The sequence below is a fragment of the Mus pahari genome, chromosome 2 (assembly GCF_900095145.1).
Source record: "Mus pahari chromosome 2, PAHARI_EIJ_v1.1, whole genome shotgun sequence".
In the NCBI taxonomy this organism is placed as follows: domain Eukaryota; kingdom Metazoa; phylum Chordata; class Mammalia; order Rodentia; family Muridae; genus Mus; species Mus pahari.
The window spans coordinates 136568167-136585804 of NC_034591.1; the positions used below are offsets into that span (position 1 = coordinate 136568167).

General features: G+C 50.7%; 1 protein-coding gene across 14 annotated transcripts in view; it reads right to left on the minus strand.

Moving 5' to 3' along the window:
• Mical3 (microtubule associated monooxygenase, calponin and LIM domain containing 3) overlaps window positions 1-17638 on the minus strand; it is a 176660-nt gene that overhangs the window by 77405 nt on the left and 81617 nt on the right. For 11 of the 14 annotated variants that reach the window (XM_029534843.1, XM_029534849.1, XM_029534847.1 and 8 more), the window contains exons 13-22: window positions 15551-15747; window positions 13073-13185; window positions 12916-12978; window positions 12099-12272; window positions 10541-10624; window positions 7636-7734; window positions 5901-5957; window positions 3833-3940; window positions 1405-1512; window positions 624-810 (exon numbers count right to left, since the gene is read on the minus strand). In XM_029534843.1, coding sequence (XP_029390703.1) covers window positions 624-810; window positions 1405-1512; window positions 3833-3940; window positions 5901-5957; window positions 7636-7734; window positions 10541-10624; window positions 12099-12272; window positions 12916-12978; window positions 13073-13185; window positions 15551-15747 — 1190 coding nt within the window. The remainder of the gene's footprint in view (window positions 1-623; window positions 811-1404; window positions 1513-3832; window positions 3941-5900; window positions 5958-7635; window positions 7735-10540; window positions 10625-12098; window positions 12273-12915; window positions 12979-13072; window positions 13186-15550; window positions 15748-17638) is intronic. The other 3 variants (XM_021188783.2, XM_029534850.1, XM_021188787.2) reach the window with 1 other exon arrangement.

The following is a 17638-nucleotide window of genomic DNA, read 5'->3' on the forward strand; positions in this document are numbered from 1 at the left end:
TTCCACTTCTGCTCACCAAAACTTCTCTATTACTTTTAAACAAACTCACCCCCCCCACACCCCACAATGAAATTTCTCAGCATCATGTAGGGATGGCTGCAGGAGCCATAGCTGCCTTTGGGTGATGAGCTGACTGTTATTTGTTGGCACATTTCTCCACCTTTTAACCAAGGTCTTTCCACATTGAAAGCAGAAGACCTGGGCCCCCCGGGTACGAAATGCTGATGTTGGACAAAGGTTACAAAGCTTGGGCAACTCAATCCCCTCCATAGAGCAGAAGCCTGGGATCTTTTTTGCTTGCTACCATCCATCTAAGACTTCTAGGAACCCTTGCCACGCCCCTTTTAGCCTCCGAGAGATCTCACGTGAGGTAAGAAAGTGGGTGTGTGAAGTGAGGGTGATGTTTATGTCACCACTCTCAGAGTCTGATGACTGGAAAAATAGTCTTAAAAAATCTCAGAANAAAAAAAAAAAAAAAAAAGGAAAGCTACAGCTGAGAGAGCTCAGTATAAAGAAAACCAAATGAAAAGAGGGACGGGAAAAGGCCCAAAGGTCCCTGGCTCGGAAGGAGAAGGGGGCAGCACACGTGGCTGCTGAGGGGACCAGTGTGCAGAGAGACTCACCATCCTCGATGTCGTAGGCGTAGGCTGACAGGCGCAGGGTGGTGGCGCAGTACTCACACTTGAAGCAGCTGCGATGGAAGAACTTGCCCTCGGCGCTCAGCCTCTCCATCACGTAGACCCGCTTTTGGCAGAAATAGCATGTGTCGCTGCCCCCCAAGTTCTGCGGGAACTCTTTCTTTATGGAGCCCTGTGGGGGGTTGGGTAGAGGAGCATATCAGACGCTGTGGCCTCTCGAGGGGCCACACAAGCCTTCTGTGAGCCAGGATGACTCTGATCACATGGACGCAGTATTAAATGACTACAAATGCTCTTATCTGTGTGGCTTTCCAGAGAGCAGCTCTGAGAGTAGCCTAGCTCCACAATCCCCTCCTGAGGACCCTCAGCACAAGCTGGGGTCTAAACCTGTGATACTCACCAACCATGAGATGCTCCTGAAAAATAAGCCAAGCTTTCAGAACTTCATAGCAATCAAACCAACTATTCTGCCAGAGTTTTGTTGAGGGGGGGGGGGAGCGTAGAATATACATACACTGAGTGTTCATGTGTGTGCATCCTCTGAATAGTGGATGGACCATCTTTAAAAAGGAAAGTGCTTTTCCACAGAATATTCTAAATATCTACCACAGTTCTAGAAATTCAACCATTGAAATTGAGACCAACTCAAGAAAGCTACCAGGTGGCAATCCAGGTGGCTACGGAAATCAGTAAGACCCTCAGAGCAGGTGAGGGCCGCTTGCCATAGTGCCATGACTAGAGACAGTGCCCCTGGAATATCTCTTACCAGTTCCTTCTTGTCTAGAAGGGTTTTGGGTTGCTCTTTCCTTTGAAGCTGATTGGCTATCTGCTCAGCCAATGAGCTCACTCCGCCTGTGTACATCTTTATATACTTCTATTGGTTGGAGATGACACAATGGTCAAGATGATGGGAAATGAGAAGGAAAAAAAAAGTAAATTAAGGAGATGACCGACAGGAAAAACAATCTTTGAGGGGTGTAAAACGAATACGCAGTGCAACCGCAAACCATGCCAACACAGTGCCCACAAGCAGAAACTGGGCGGTGAGTGTGCGCCACACCGTGCCAGGCTCCACGCGGTGGTCAGCACACACATGAGCAGCAGCAGTGGAACCGATCTTCCACAGGGAAGAACTTGGTCCTTCATGGTTTTCTGAGAGTCCAGTTCTGGGGATAGGGAGATAGAAGACAGAATGGAAGCAAACATGGAAGAGGAGGAGAGGCCTGCATCCTGTGTGCTGAGAGTCTGAGGGTCAACTCCAGGCAGGTGGCTACAGGGTCAAGAGCTAGGAAAGGGTCCAATGCGCTCTGCAAATAAGCTTACCGCCTCAGGCTGAGAATGAAACTGGGCAGATTCTTACAGATATTGATGTCCCCGCTCCCCCGCCCGCTCCCATCAGGAGGCAGCAGGGAGGGGGTGGGGGGTGGTTGTGGAGGCTAGATCTCTCCCAGACTAGGTGGGACACCAAATCACAAGCTACGCCTGAACGAAGCTGCCCATTTTGCCCTAGCAAATCATAAGGTTTCTGGCCCTGGAAGAATTGTTTTTAGAGATGAACAACAAAAGAAGTCAAAATCCAAAGCCGAGTGTAGTGGCATACATTTGTAATCTTAGCTCTCAGAGGGCTAAGGTAGGAGGATTGCTATGAGTTCAAGGCTAGCCTGGGCTAGCCTGGTCTAATCCTCTTTCCCAATGCTCACAGATCAGACAAACACAATCTCCCTTTTGGAAACGCTGAGGAGACAAACAGAAGAGAACCCGTGTCTGCATGGTAAGGCGCCCTGCTCACGGGGGTCTGGCATCCTGTGGCCTAGCTTGGATCCTGTCCTGAGACTACAGTCAGTCTGTGGGCAGTCATTTAGATAGGCAGGACTCTGAGTGGAGACAGTATATGCTACACCTCTCATGGTAGGAAGTTAGGGAGGCTCCCAGCCAAGTGGGAGAGGTTGTCACTAATTCGGATGCAGAATTACAGCAGGTACAGTTATCCCAGATTTGACATCAACCCCCTAGTAAATGGCTTCAAGGGACAAACCTGTAAAGCCACGTGTAGATGGGCAGCTGGTCCAAACAGCAGCATGCCCAGGTTCTGTGGGGCCAACTCTGTAAGTCTGGGAACGCTCACCCTTGAGAAGACTTACTTCTCTCTAAGCTCAGCTAAGGCCTGGCTGGGAACTGAGTACCAATACCATCTTCCAGCTCAGCTAAAGAGATGCCCTGGGGTTGGCTGGCCTCACCTGCCATTAACCCCTCATACCGTGTCCATTAGTAACAGGGCCTTTGAGAAGCACACGCCCGGGACAGGCAGGCACAGGGTAGAGGAGAGCAGAAGCGAGACCCAAGCTCTCCTGTGAGAGATCCCTCACAGGATCCGAAAGTCACCTTTTCTTCACTTGGTGGAGCAGGTGACAAAAGTGCCCAGCACACGGCAGCCCTTGCCCCACTGTGTGCACCCAGGACCCTTCTCTCATGACTGGGGACTATCTCAGCAGCCATGGCCTGGGACTGCGTGCGCAGGGGCATTTGTCATTCAGTTCTTGTGATGTAGCAACTCGGACAAGCACCCGCCCCCAGAGAGACTGACTCAAGTTCTGTTTGTTTCTGGCAAGAACAGCAGCTGGTTTTCTTCTTCCCACTCCTAGAAGGGTCAAAGTGTAGGAATCGCTGGGCACACCCCACTGCACGCCACATGCATGCGAGTGCTTCTGCACATATACACACTGACTAAGAATACGAAGCAGAGGCAAAGGCAGCCGACTCTCCGATCCCTTACAAACTCCTTGGAGCTGGATCGGAGCCACCCGGGATAAAGCGGGGTTCATTCCACACACGATTACAAGAAATACCAGGAGTGCCGTGTGCTCACTATTTCACTAGGAGAGTTAGTGACAGCATGGTTCAAATTCTGTAGCACGCATGTGATTAAGAAAACGCAGTCTTCAGTCAAAGGTTGACAAATGCTATCAGTATCGGGCACAGCTTAACAGTGGGTTCACTCTGACAGGCTGTGATGTGTGAAACACTGAAAGGCAGTGAGCAGCCTCTTTAACAAAGGTGTCTGTGGCAGCTCTCTCACACACACAGCTTCTGAGGAGCCAGGCAAAGGCGGGGACCTAGGCTCCCTCAGGTGGGTGACACTTGTGGAGCGAGCAGAGGCTGCAGAACATGGTTTTGTCCAGTCCAGGCCATGCTACCTGTCGGAGGGAGTCAGAGGAGGGAGAGGCAGGGCGGGTGGAGGAGCGGAGGCTAAGGGAGAGCTCCCACTGGTCAACAAAAAATCGACGTGAAGGCTCAGGCTCTGGCTATAAAATACAAGGCGGAGAAAAAGAGCACAGTACATGTTAGAAGTCATACTAGGAAATCCCAGTTTCAGACGGCTTTACTGTTTAGCTGCAGAATGGATGTGGTAAATAGAGAAGCAGGTCTTCCGATTTCCCACAAGCGAGTGAGCTTCATCTACGGCTCCCATCTGCTCCCTGCTCGCCCGATGCGTACGGCTAGACTGGCTCTGGAGCACATCTCCGGAGCTGGGAGCACCTAAGAAGCCTCAGGGTAACCTTGGCTTGGTGTTCCTACGGGGTTCACCCTAGGTGGGGAGCACGGGCTTCTCACAAAGCCCTGCTGACCTGCGCAGGGATTTTCCCTTGGCGGAGACATCTCGGGCCATGCTAGTTCTCTCCTGACAGAGCAAAGGGCAGGGTTGGGACCCTCATTGCCCTCTGCCAGGGTTCAGGGCATGCCCTTGTCCTGTGGACAGTGCCCAAGGTCTTCCCCACCTTCTAATGCCAGAGCTCAGGGAAGCTCCATCTGTGTTAGGTGTTCAGGACGGGTGCTCTGCTTGCAGAGGAGCCAGATAAACCCTCCAGAGGGCATGGTCCAGGGACTAGATCTAAATGTCCCTTGTCTTCCTGACACTGGCCTCAGCTGGTGCAACAATAGTGGGCAGGATCTTCCTCAGTGCTGGCTCCCATAGCCAGCAACTCTGATCCCTTTAGTTGATATTTCAGTGTCACAGCAGCGACAAGGCAGGGTGGCAGTTATCTGGGCCTTCTCTATCCTCTGCCCCAGGTGGCTGACAGCTTCCGGGCCCTGAGTATAGTGCTCGGATCACGTCAGTCATCTGAACCCAGGATAAGGAGCAACCATCTCTGTGAATGAGTACCTTTCATCAAAAGGAATGAGACGACTGACCACCTGGAACGAGGAGCAGTCACAGTGCGGGTGGGGACTGAGTGAAGGAGAGCCACAGAGAGTGAGGGCGTGCACGGGCAGGGCTATGGGGTGGGGGAGAAGTCCTGGAAAAGAACAGAAGTGGTGCCCCCGATATCTAGCCTGAGCCCCACACTGAGGATCTATACACACCAACTCCTGGGAAAAACAAAAGTCCCCGCATGACAGAGTCGCTTAGGCACATCCTGTGCCCACTGGGCACCCACTCTCCCTGGTCCTGCTGGTAGTTTCGTTCAAGGGAAAAGAAGATGATGCTAATGCCTGTTTCCTAGTGGTCCCAAGATGTGTCCCGGCTTGGTGCCTGGTCCTCAGTGCGGTTCTCAGAGATCAAAGGCAGGAGGGAGGCGGCTGTGAAATCACCAGGACTGCAAGACATCACAGATCCTTAGGGACAGGATCAGTGCAAAAAGTCCCACAAGATAAGTAGGCTAGGGGCTTCATCACCACATTCATTGGATGAAAAAAAATGGAACAATAGTTCATTTTAGTTAGTGACATCTCTGCGTTTTTTTAGAAAAGATCAGCCACAGCTTTCCATTATGCACCCATCCTGCCACTGGCTGCTTTTCCCGTTCTTCCTATCTGACTTCTTCCCCAGACGCTGGCGAGAGCCTCAGTTCTTCTTAGGATTTCTATTTCAGGAGCTGAGGCTGTCTGTCCCGAGGCTCCGCTCTCCCATGTCTCCCCGATTACCAATGCCCTTTGGCTACGCTGCCTACTTTGGGGAAAGAAGTGATAAGGTTTTGGCACGGGCTAGAAGAACACAACTGGGAAGTCTCTACGGCCCACCGCAACAACGAACGCACCAGGGTTAGCATCCAGTCTGAGTGCTTGGCAGATGGACACTCTGCCGTGAATGCTATCGTGTGGGACAACGCTGTTAGCAGAGAGTTCTGGCTCTTGGCTGGGTGACAAGGGTGCAAAAAGCTAGGAGAAGGGGCTCTTCTCCACGCGCCCTTCCCTCTGCCCCACCACACAGCGTGCCCCAAAGGTCGCCTCTCAGCACCCCATGCCACAGGCTCATGCTTTTACCCTCTCGTGGTGGGGATTCTGCTTGCCACGGCTGTCAGCATGAAGAGTCCTGTACATCTGTTGGCAACAAGATAAAAACTTAAGCTCCATCCTGACTCTCTTTGGACCAACTCGGTAACAGTGGGAGATTTAGGCAAGAATCCAGGGTTCACGTTTATATATATTCCCCGGCCCAAGACTTCCCTAACGAGCTGTCCACAATCCCACCAGTGCCAAATTCCATGATCTGCAACAATTTTCTGCCCACCTGCCTCTAATGAGGCCCCCTCCACAGACCAAGCACTGTGGTTAGTACAAAGGAGGAACGATGTGTCTGTCACACAGTGGTGTAGGATCAGAGGCATGCAGTGAAAGGCTTAGGGGAGGAGGGTTGTCAGGGAAGCAAGAAAGGTGGGGAGAGAAAACTGGATGAGCACAGGACCTTTACAGAGCGCAGAGGAGACTCTAGGGTGGGAAGCAGGCCCTGAATAGGAACACGGGAGTGGGGCTCAGGTTACTGAGGGGAGAGGTCCATGGAGACTGGCAGCACTCTCAGTTAATACAGAGGATCATGGGAAATCCTAGGACAGGCACTAAGGCTGCCTCAGTGAACTGAGGTGACAACTGTGGGGACAGAAGGACCACACTGTCCACTAAAGGTAACTTGAGATGTCCATCCCCAGGAAGTGGGTGCCAGTGTCTGGGGGCTCCCCTCATTCAGTGCCGATGCCACACTGCCACAGGCAGTGTGAGCCCAGCACTGGCCTCTGGACGTCTCACGGCTCCTATTCGGTTTGGGGCCATTGCTCACCTGCCCTCTTGCATAACTCCTTGGCCTCTCCACTCTACGCCTCAGAGTGCAAAGTGGAGATGATGGTGGGACCTACCCCACAGTTACTGTGGGGACTGACTGACTGAGGGGCAGAACAAATGCTCAAACTGTGAGTCCTTCTTTAGAGGAGGCACTGGGCCGTCACAGCGGCCAGCACGGCTCAGTTCTTAGGCCCAGGGGCGGGAGGAGAAAGGCCTGTAAAACCAGATGTGTCGTTAGTGGTTACTTTTGAGGTAGGCTACCTTCATTATGAAAATATCCTGTCACAGATCCTGCCCTCGGAAGTGGCTTTTTAAAATTTATTTTATAGGGTTTCAGCTCAAAGGTCAGCAAGCCGTTCTGGGTGCACACAGTATAGGTGTGTCCACCCTAAATGTGGGATTGTACGGTCAACAGCCACAAGTATCTGGTGGCTCTCAAATGCTTTAACCATCTGCCTGGAGTGTGAATGGGTGGCTGGGTTGGTTAGAAGAAGCTGTATAAGCCAGAGGGCAGGCTGTCAGTATCAGGAGGAGCCAAACCCATGCAGGGAGGCCCCACGAAGCTCTCTTGTGCACATCTTAACCATAGTGTATCAGACAGCAAAAGAAACACGGCTACTATAAGTGCGGTCCTACAAAAATGTGTGCTTCTTGGAACTTACAGATGTTGGATCTGAGATGAATATAGTTTATGCTTTAGTCTACGGCTGTCCTCCCATGATAGGGGCTAGACCAGAGCATGCAGGATTTGAATGCACAGGGCCCTCATCTGAGGTCCTGTTAGCTTGTAGCAATGAAGGTTTTTTTTTTTTGTTTGTTTGTTTGTTTCCTACAAGTCATTTTTAAAAAAACTTATCCCTGAAAAGAGTGACTACTGAGCTGGTCCCCACATTCGTAGTGTAGGTGGTAGGACAGACAGGACATAGAGCATGCAGAGGGTCACCTGCTGGCCACTGCGCGCCCGGCAGGAAGGTGGAGTAGGGGGAGGAGAGAGAGTGATCACTTTTTTGGGGCAGGTCCGAGAGCGCTCCTTTTCCCGTCGCTTTTACACCAACAGACACAAATAGAAAGAACATGGTTGAAACAGGTCCTGGGTGGCTCCAGACAGGTATGAGGAACATTTACATATGTGCAAAGCATCCCAAGAGGCCCCTTCCTTGACCACCCGCCAGAGCACCTAACTCTGTGTTCAGGGTGATTGTTTTTCATCTTGGACCAGAGCCTCAAGCCAAGGTGGCTTAGGTAACTAAACAGCTGGGGAAACCTTGGTATAATGCTCTGTAATTTCAAGGGCTTTATCAGGGAAGATGGGCACCCCAAAATGGGCCTGATTGTAAGTAGACGGAAAAGGTAGATGACCCCCATGGGATATCATATGACGTATGCACACCAGGTCACAGCTGCAGCAAAAACACCCTCCCATTAAAGCCTCCTGTGGCCATGCACCATCAATGCCTGAAGCCCCTCACTCACATCCAACAGTTCTAAAAACTACAAAGAAATGCCAGCCAAGAGGCTCGACAGAGTAACTGCAAGCTCATCCTTCATCCCGCCTGTACCACATACGCCCTTCTCGGTAGGTCGGTTCATGGTTCTCAGCCATTTGAGAAACAAGCACATGCTACCCGGGCCTCTCGGGTACTTTCCAGGACATTCTCAGCTTCCTGTACAGACTGCCGCACTGGGAGGAGGGTGGGGTGGGGAGGTGTGGCAGCTGTAAGGTCAGAAAAACATCTCCACTGTGTGTTCCCACCTCACATGACAATCTGCTCCCAAAGCTAGGCTGGTCCAGGGGCCGTCTGTCTGCAGGATGTACTCCTGAGATCAAAAGGAACGAGAGGGCAAAGGACAAGCTGCAGTGTTTATGCTGGAAAGCGCAGCACGGAGCCACTGGCAAGCAGAGCTGTTGCCCATTTTCTCCCTTCCACACGATGACCTAAGTGGGAACAGGTTCTCGGGCCAACTCTGCCAAGGAATGCCACGCCTGCCACACCTCCTGCCTCAGTAGAGAACCACTTCAAGAGACACACAGTGAGTCACAGTGAGGTCCAGCCTGTTGGAGATGAGTGGCCAGCCAGCAGTGGCCCAGGCACCCCGTGCTCTGAGACCCCATTCTCTGGACACATCTCTAGCTTTCAGAAGATAGTCACATCTAGAGGGCCAAACCCATACGTCAGAGTTGCAAATGATGGATGTGTGTACTGGACACTCTGCAGGGACAGTGTGTGAGGTACAGTGTGTCACTGCTGTGGGCACTGTGTAATTCATGATTCAATGTAGCCCAAAGGACCTGAGGATCTAAAGTGTTTTCACTGCTCACGGTCACCAAGGCTCTTCTCATCTGCCCAAGGCTTTCTAACTAACCTTCCATTCCAACCTGCTGCTCACTGATGGTGACAGTAAAGGGGATGACAAATCCAAGAGGCAGGAACAACAACCAAAAGCAGCCCCTCCATGGGACCTGGCACAATGCTGCTGGCTACTGGACTCCGGCATAGAACCAGGTGCCTGGTGACCTTCTAAGCTGCCCCTTCTGTCTTCACCAGGACAGAAGCCAAGACCCAGCTAGCAGACTCTGAGCCATATACGCTGTCCCCTCCTTCCCGGCACAACCAACAAAGCTGCACCGACCCAGACCGAAGACAGAGCCACCGATGTCCCTGCTCACAGGTGACACCAGACCTTCCTCTTCTGTTCTTCTGTTCTAACCTCAGGCCTTCTCCAGGAAGGATAAAACTTTACGATTCCAAACTCTGGGTTGGGATTCACTTATCCCCTTCCACCAAGGCTTCAAGCAAAGGACAAAAAAAAAAAAAATTAAAATACGAATTCTCGATGACACCCTCAGAAGGCCTACCTCTGTGAAGTAGTGCCTACTGAGGCAGGCAGATTACCTTCTGCTGTGAGTTTGTGCACTGCTCCTGCATTTTCCTTCTCCCTCCCTGGGCCCTGTCTTCCACGTGGAGTATTACTAGGTTAGAAAGACGCATTTTCTTCCAAATGCAAGTTCAGTAACACCCCACTCAGCGCTTCCTAGCAAGAGAGCTGGTGAGGCTGGCCCAGGGAGAGGCTAACAGAACCCAGCTCACCTCACCTCGGTGCCCACTCGAGTGACGTGACACCTGTAACTTGAAAGCTCATCCAGCATCCCTCCCAACCCCAGCGACAAACTGCTCAACTGTGACACTGGGGAGCAAACGGCTGACGCTTCCCTCAGACTGACCAGTCTTCCCTTCTGCCCCTGAGTGGGCTCCAGGAGTCCCGAGAAGGGGTGTTTTGTTTGTTTTGGGGTGGAGCCCAGGGTCTCATGAATGCTCTGCCACTGAGTCACTGTCACAGCTCCCAAGCCCCTCACCAAAACATGAGGACAGAATCCTAAGGTGGGTGGAGAACCACCCTTGAACATTTTGTATAGGTCTGAAAGAAACAAATGCATAACTCAAGGCTAGTTTCATATTTCCTGCCTCAAACCAAAAGCCTTGCTTTCCCCAATTCTCACAAAGGACAAAGGTCACCTGGAGATGGGCTACTAAAAAGCCAATTTGGGAGTATTGCTACAGCAGCAAAGACCCAAGGGCTCAAGGGCCATACCCTGACGAGTTCCCACATCATTCCAGCTGCCTTCAATACCAAGTCAACAGCTTTCTGAAGACGCTCGCTCCTCAGATCCCAGGGAGTTAATACAATCACGGAACCAGACCAACACCGCCTGTCAAATGTTTCCCTAAGTTATCACTCCACAGTCCAGTGCCTTCCTGCTTGGGTGAGCGAGGCTTTCAGGTGGGCCAGGAGCAGGGATCGGGGAAAGGCCTGTGGCAGCCCATTCTAGACCCCAGCAATTCCTTTACCTGTTTCCACTGGGGAATGGGAGCTGGGCGACCCTGCTCTGGCAGGCAGCAGGACGGCTGGCTGACCCCACGCTCTTGTGTCGGCTATGACACACACACAGGCCACATGGGAGTGGGGGCAGGACATGGAGACAAAGCAAAATAAAATACATTAAGGTAGAAGACACGGAAAGGTACCTGTGGAGGACAGACACACATCTATAAACTGTGGAGAGGTGAGCAGGCTAAGTTCTCTCTTATGAAGTTGCATTAATAAAGGAAAGACAATGGCATTCGTCCCCAGGCCAAACGCAAGTGCAGAAACCGGGAGAGGGGAAAGGGGGAGTTGACAAGCTGTGGTTCTTGTTACACTTTTCCCAGCCTGAATTCTCTAGGGTCTAGACTACTATCTGATTTGGAAAACTAACTCCCCCCCTCGAATGAAGAAAGCAGCCTCACTGGAGGGCACTTTGGCCTCCTGAGGTGGGGCTGGCAGAGGTTGCAGCAATCTCTGCTGCTCCAGAGTAAGCTAACCTCCCTGCTGTGACACAAGGGAAAAGATGGTGGAGACATTAACCCAAAGCCAGGTATGAGAAGCAAACGCAGGGCTGCTGCCTGCCCCTACGGAGCTAAGGTCTGTAAGCAGAGAGAAGATGAAGAGAGACTGAGCCTGCCCTCCTGTCCTCCCGGTTCCCTTCTCCCGGTTCCCTTTCAGGTGATCAGGGGGCGCTGTAAGACATTTCAGAGACTCTGAAATTGCCTGGCCTTTCTCTGTAAAGAAGTTAGGTGGCTTCTGCGGAGCAAGGAGGGACACAATGTGTGTGGCTGCTGGACTCTCACATGTGGCTTAAGGAGAGCACCTTAAGGGCTCACATTCCTGGGAAAGAATCTTAGCTCGCAGGAGCGCACGCATCCCGGACACTGCACGGCTGTATCTTATTAAGGATGAGAAGCAACTAAACCATCCACCACAGCTAGGGACGGAGAAGAACACAGTGTGCACACACTCTGAAGATGCCTGTAAGCTGAGAGGTCACCGGGGTAGGCCATGGTCAAAAAACCAAAGGCAGAAAAGGAAGCCTGTCCCCAGAGTGGCCTCCACCATGAAAACAAGAATGCCCCCAGAAATAGTCCAGTAAGAAACGAGGCAAACTTGACAGACTGTAGATGCCTTAGTCATCTCTACTACACTTTCCAGATTTCCTCCAACAAGCCTGTTCTTTTCCTTTCCTTGAGCTGGCTTATCCTGATGTGGGCCAGGCCGGCTTTGAACCCACGATCTTCTCACCTCGGCTTCGAGTTCACACCATCACGCTGGCTACACGCTTCTTTTGTAATTCAAGTGTGTATATATGTGGACATAAGAGTGTTTATGGTCATCCAGACAAATACGTTTTAGATCTCTCTAGTGATTCTGGTCACAGATTCCTTGAACCTGAGGCAAAGCTAACGGAGCTGTGAATGTGTAAGATTCAGACAAGAGTCTGGGGGCTGTGGCATGACACTGCATCTTGCTCCACGGAGGGAGACCTTCCTTCCTGTACCATGTGGCCTTTTGGGAGCTGAGCTCAGGGCTTACCTGTCTCCTCACGCCAGTGGACTGAGCAGGTGCGTTCTCTTCAAACTTGGCCAGCAGCTGGGTCGCCATGTACTTCACTTTGTTCTGATTCCCAATGGCAGCATCCATCCGTCTGTCCGTCAGGGTGCTCACCAGCGTTGGTCTTTCTCCTTTGTAGCTCCGGGGAGGCTCCTCCTGCCCGGCAGAAAGCAAGATCTAAGAGTCAGGATGGGTCCCAGGGGACCTCTGGTAATCTCTCCACATGTGGGCAGGAACTGCACAGCAGCTTCAAGGTGTTTAACGACACTCTGCAAATTCTAATGTGAAGGGTCGGCAAGATCCTGGGATGCAAGGCACCAGTGGGACACACAGACCCGTGCTGGCATAACCAGATCTCAGCAAAGCCAGCGTGCTTTGCCACACGTGTGGTTTTGTGAAGAGAAAGTCTGAGCACACACGTGTGCATGTTCCTTGCTACTTTCTGGAAAATACAATGAAGTAAAAAACAGAGACCCTCTCCTAAGAGATGATTTATGCAGAGGTCTGGTGATAGCAACTTCAGAATGAATAATTTAAACCAGGTGGCCGACGAGACAGCTCAGCGGTTAGAAGTGCTTACTGTTCTTGCGGAGGACCCAGGTTCTATCTCCAGAACCCACAGCTCACAGCCATGTGTAATTCTAGTTCCAGGGGATCTGATGCCCTCTGGCCTCCCAGGGTAGGTGCACATAAACTCACGCGGGCATACAAATGTATACATTAAACAAACAAACAAACCCTTAAACTGAAAAGGATAACTCAGTCCATCAGTCCTGACCCAAGCCCCAGTGAATCTCACCTCCTCTGACTGACTGGTTTTTCTCCTCTTTCCAGCCCCATCCGAATCCTTTTCCTTTTTATCCTGCACCAAGAGAAGACGCAGATATTAGCCCGGCTTCCTCCCTTGGCCATTAGCGCCGACTACGACACTGTTACTGTGCCTGGTCTACACACACCTTGGGCGAACGCTTCCGAGAGATGGTCTGTCCGAGCTTGCTCAGGAAGGAGATGGGGGATTTGGTGCTGGCTATCAGGACGGCTTTCTCCTCTGCATTCAGGTCGAGGGTGTCTGTGAACAGGAGAGAGCAATGTTGACTTAGGACGGTGCCACAAAGCCCTGACCAGATCCATGCTCTCTTACAGGGGACTGGCAAGAAGGAAGCTCACAGATCTCTAATGTGTTACCGACTAGGACAGAGCGTGTGTCTTCTTAGGAAACAGCACGAAGACGCACACTTAGGTCTAGACACTTTCTTTTCATCCACACACACAAAACCAACCCCATTCCTTACACTTCAGGTGTAGCCAGCCCACACGTCTCCTTCGTAAAGGCTGCACTTTGCCTGTAGCCATCATAGCAGACTGCCCAAGTTAAATTTTGATGAAGGAAACTTCAGGCTGGGGTGGAGGGTTGAGAGGTACGAGACACAGGGCTGCCAGTTTGGGGGACAGCAGAGGCCATGTTCTTAGTTGTGTCTGAAGAGGGCCTCTCAATGAATAGGGATACTCGGGGTTCAGGGTTTGTGTTGTAAAAAAATGCATATTCATATTCATATGCATGACGATATATGGGCTTGAAGACACTGTGGGGAGGAGGGTACAATTAACTGTGGATTCTTCTTCTCCTCCTCCTCCCTCCTCCTCCTTCTTCCTCTTCTTCCTCCTCTTCTTCCCCTTCTCCTCCTCCTCCTCCTCCTCCTTATCATCATCTTCTGTGGGGTGGGGGGTGGGGGCACACAGTCTCCAACCTGTGTGGTAGTCAGAGGGCAACTCTATGGAGTCAGTTTTCCCTTCTGCTTTTCTGTGGGGTCCAGGGATTGAATTCAGGTTGTCAAGTTCCTACTGTCTGGTGGGAAGCACCTTTACTGAGCCATCTTGCTGGATGATATTCTAATATTATGTGAAAATCGCAATAGTGATTTTGAGTATAGTAATTAGAAATGATAATGAGTTATTACTATTTATTTGGTTAGTTCCCGGTGTTACACATTCTTAGTATAACACAGTATTATTATAGCCATCACTCTCTTTTTACCCGGGGAGACTGAAATGTAAGGAAATTTGAGAGCCTGCCCAAGGTGGAACACATGGAATTGCTGAACAATCCCCAGGCCAGATGCTGTGGCCAAGACTCTGAAGTACAATGTTTGACTGTAAGTGGTGTCCTAGGTAGCTTTGACTGTCACTTACCATAACCCAGAGTGATCTGAGAGGAAAGCTTTGGCTGAGTAACTGCTTAAGTCGCACTGGGCTTGGGGGAGGGGCTGTCTTATTATTAACTAATGCAGGAGGACCCAGCCCGCTGTGGGGGCACCATCCCTAGGTAGATGGCCCTGGGCTTTTATAGGAAAGCTGTGGGCAAATGGACTAGAGAGAAAACCAGTCAACAGTGTTTCTCTGTGGTTCCTGCCTTCAGGTTCCTGACTAAGTTCCCATCCTGACTTCCCTTGACGATGCACCGTGTAAGCCAAGTGAACCCTTTCTTCCCCTGAACTGCTCTTGGTCCGAGCTTTTATCACAGCAACAGAAAAGGAAACTAGAACAGGTTGCAACAGAAATAATTTTTGGAGCCCTACTAAGTGTTGGCCAAGGCAGCAGGCTAAGGGCCAAGAAAGTATCTCTGGGAATCTCTAAGAGGGAAACGTTGCAAGGGAAACAAGAGGAAGAGGGGCAGAATAAAAGCAGCAGCAAAGGAGAGGAAGCACCAAGAGACATCACTGCAGGACACTGGCGAGAGGACCACCGGGTATACTAGCAGAGAAACAGAGGCCCGGGACGTAGCTCAGTGGTAAGGAGCTTACCTGATACTCATGAGGCCCTAGGAACAACCACAGACATACACAGACACACACACATACACAGACACACACACACACACAGACACACACACACAGACACATACTCACAGACACACACACACANACACACACATACATACATACACAGACACACATACACAGACACACACACACACACAGACACACACATACACACAGACACACACACACACATACATACATACACAGACACACATACACAGACACACACAGACACACACACACACACACTCACGCACGCAAATGAAAAAAATAAAGAGGTAAGAAAGGACAAAAGATCTTGGACTGGGAAGAGTCTTTGCAAAGCACTGGGGCACAGGACAGTTTGGGTAGGATGCTACAAAGGGAAGCAGCATTACAATATACAAGTCCAGCAGGAGTCATTTTGCAGAGGGGAGGAGTCTGACAGAGGCTGGGGGAAGGTGGCAGAGTCGAGGAAAAAAGCTTTACGCCCGTTGGCTTTGCATACTTGTAGATAAAGACTCTGAAAACAGCACATGGTTACTAACACACTGCTGAGAGGGATCACGTGAAGCAGGGTTCTAGAGACTTCCCCGCTGCACAGGCAGGAGGCCACGACTCCACCCCTGAGCTCACCGCTGGAGGAGAGTGAGTCCTTGAACATCTCGTAGAACTGCGTGAGGTACATCACCATGGACAGCTTGTCGGGCTCCCCAACCGAAGCCATCTCCTTGCCCGTCATGATGGGAGAGATGCCCAGTTCCTTCTCAGCGATGTCAAAGGCCAGCTGGTTATTCTTCTCCACATTTTGCTCATCCAAAGAATCAAAGTCTCTGAGAAACAGGACAAAAAAAAAAAAAAAAAAAAAAAAAAAAAAAGAAAGAAAAGATCAAGTTGGGTAACTGTCCTAAAACCGTAACACAGTATCCTATCAGAGGGCAGATCAGCCTGTCTGTCCCCCAGGTTTCCTCCTGACTAAGGAAATGCACACCACCTTTGGGAGAAATGACTATAGGTCTCCCTCTCAAAAGAGAACGGGGTGGGGGGATTGGAGGGAGAAGATGTGGTGGGTAGAGAATATCTTGCATCTTCCGGGGACACCAACTTCTTACTATAATGTAAGCTCTAGGACAGGAACTCCCGTCATATGTCTTCCTGCACGCCTGTCCACAAGTACAAAAGAAACCAATGTCTGAGAGTGATCCGAGAGTGATATGACGCTGTCTGCAGAGAGCACTCCATGTCCCGGGGCTGTCACTTGCCCTAATAGTGCTGGTAAATTTTACTCAGCTTCCTCCTGTGGGGAATTCTAAAACCTTCCTCAGGTTTTCCCACTGCTGAATCTCCTGAGCTTTCCCAACCATCTCCACGGATAAACAACCCCCTCCTCCTCCACCACTAGGTTTTAAGCTCTTGCTGTGAGGGAAGTGATGGCGAGGTTTTTCCTCAGCTGACTTCACACTCTCCTGGCAGCTCTCCGTTTGTGTTAACCCACTGACCTCAGCGATTTTTTTTTTTCCCCATTTAAAACAAATTACTTTTCTCTTAGATTAAGCCTATTAAGGCCTGAACGTTGAACATTCATCTTGAATGCAGTTCGGATGGTGCTGAGTCACCCACTGAGGGCTTTCTGACCTCTTCTCAAGCCTTCTTCAGGCTACACTTGGGTGTCCCAGCAGGACCCTTGGCCCCACCCCACCCACCCACCTACCACCTCACTACTCCTTTCTCTTCCTTGCCTTCCCTTTAAGACAGAACAGCACACACACCTCCCCACACATACCTCCCCACACACACCTCAGCTTCACAAACTCTGTCCTGCCACTCAGCTGTTTTCCCTCCTTGCCCTTCCCCAGTGTGATGTACGTCTGAGTCCTTTACATCAAATGTTTCCCCAGTCGTTTAATTTTGCCTAGTAATCGAACCCCAAAAGCCTGTTGTCCGCTAGGCAAAGGCTACACTCGCACCTCTCCATATTTATTTACTCTTTCTAGAAGACAGTTTCAGTCCGAGGCTCTTAACTCTTCTGCTTAATTAACCCCCTCAATGCTGGGATGGCAGGCTAGGCCTGCTACAGCTGTTCTGTCTTGTGGTACTGGGGATCAAGTCTAGAGCCTTACACATGGTCCTCGGTGTTAATCCACACCACTCAAGGCTGGTTTTATTAGCTCTTGCATCATTAGCTTGCTGACATCGCAAAACAGGGGCTATGCCTTTTAGGAGTCCTTAACCAGTCATTAAAATAACAGGCAAAACCTGGACCTAATGATAAAAAAGGCAGCCAAGATAATCCACCATGCTGCGCTGCTGTCTCCGACTCTGTTTGGCTTCCATAGTAACTAGTGCCTGTGGGGTGGGGGGATCTGAGCACTCTGTCCACGTAGCTGACCGGAGGCCACTCTGTACTGACTCTGTAGATGGAGGAGTAAGAGATGGCCTATCAGAGGGACAGCAGGTGAGGTGATGTTGCACGAAGTGCTGGGGTGAACACTTGTAGAGAGTATAATCTTTAACAGAGAAAATGCCCAAGACCATCGTAAATCAGGTATGAATCTATTGTTTTCTGTGGGGATGAGCCAGCCAAGTGTTCAAGCCAGGTTTCCCTTGTGACCAACAGCATCTGGGAGAGAGCTAGCCAAAAATGGAGAGTTCAACCGGAGGCCAATAAACAGTTTTCTTTTGTTCAAAGTTAACAGGCCCAGGTGGGTGTTAAAACTAGTTGTT